Below are 759 nucleotides of genomic sequence, written 5' to 3' on the forward strand. Positions count from 1 at the left end.
GAAAAAGTAAACGTTTGAGCATTTGCAATTTAGTGTTATTATACCCCTTACATACACACAGCATCTAATAATAAAGTTATCTCTCTTCTCTATCACTATCAAGTTAAGCCACGCATTATGCTTCTGCATAAAAACGCTTTGAAATTTAGCCAAAGATTCATACATACACCTAATGTCTGCATCTATATTAAGCATCGTTATATAGTAAGAAGCAGTTAAACTCACCAAAATCTTGAACATGGTTGAATAATGTTAATTAAGCACCTTCCCGGTCAGTCGTTTCACTTTTGCACTCGAATATTTTTCGTCAGGTTAAAAATAAACGGAGGCCCTAGTCCACCTCCTTACGGGACATCAACACAACACCCGTGTGAAGCTGGGAGCTTCGGTGCTTGCTCTTATATACCTTCCGCTTCTCCTTGTTCTTCTTCTAGTGGCCTCACTCCCACCACCGGGTCTCCATTCTCTATTGTGACATAAGAGAGGTCATGATTTAGGTGACCTTTATCGCTATGCATGGTGCCCTTGCATGAGATGGCTTTTATTTTTTTGACTGTCTCCTTGACTTCCATAGGTCTAAAAGCCAGTTGTCATCTGCTCATGGTGGACGGCATGAGACTGATTCAAGGGCTTCCAAAAACGAAGCTCATGGTTCTTTCACTATCGAAGGAATTCCCTCTCCAATATCTGGATGTGTGTCATGCACAGAGACGGGACTGGGAGGGAGGGAGGGGATTGTTGGTGGGCCAGAGGGAGTAC

The 759-nt window shown here is 42.7% G+C and overlaps 1 protein-coding gene across 1 annotated transcript in view; it reads right to left on the minus strand.

Moving 5' to 3' along the window:
- Nucleotides 1-384, minus strand: part of LOC135212130 (uncharacterized) — a 10,730-nt gene extending 10,346 nt beyond the window's left edge. The window contains exon 1 of the mRNA XM_064245533.1: nt 226-384. Coding sequence (XP_064101603.1) covers nt 226-240 — 15 coding nt within the window. The 5' untranslated portion in view covers nt 241-384. The remainder of the gene's footprint in view (nt 1-225) is intronic.
- Nucleotides 385-759: the final 375 nt, after the last annotated feature.

The sequence above is a fragment of the Macrobrachium nipponense genome, chromosome 40, assembly GCF_015104395.2.
Source record: "Macrobrachium nipponense isolate FS-2020 chromosome 40, ASM1510439v2, whole genome shotgun sequence".
Taxonomy (NCBI): domain Eukaryota; kingdom Metazoa; phylum Arthropoda; class Malacostraca; order Decapoda; family Palaemonidae; genus Macrobrachium; species Macrobrachium nipponense.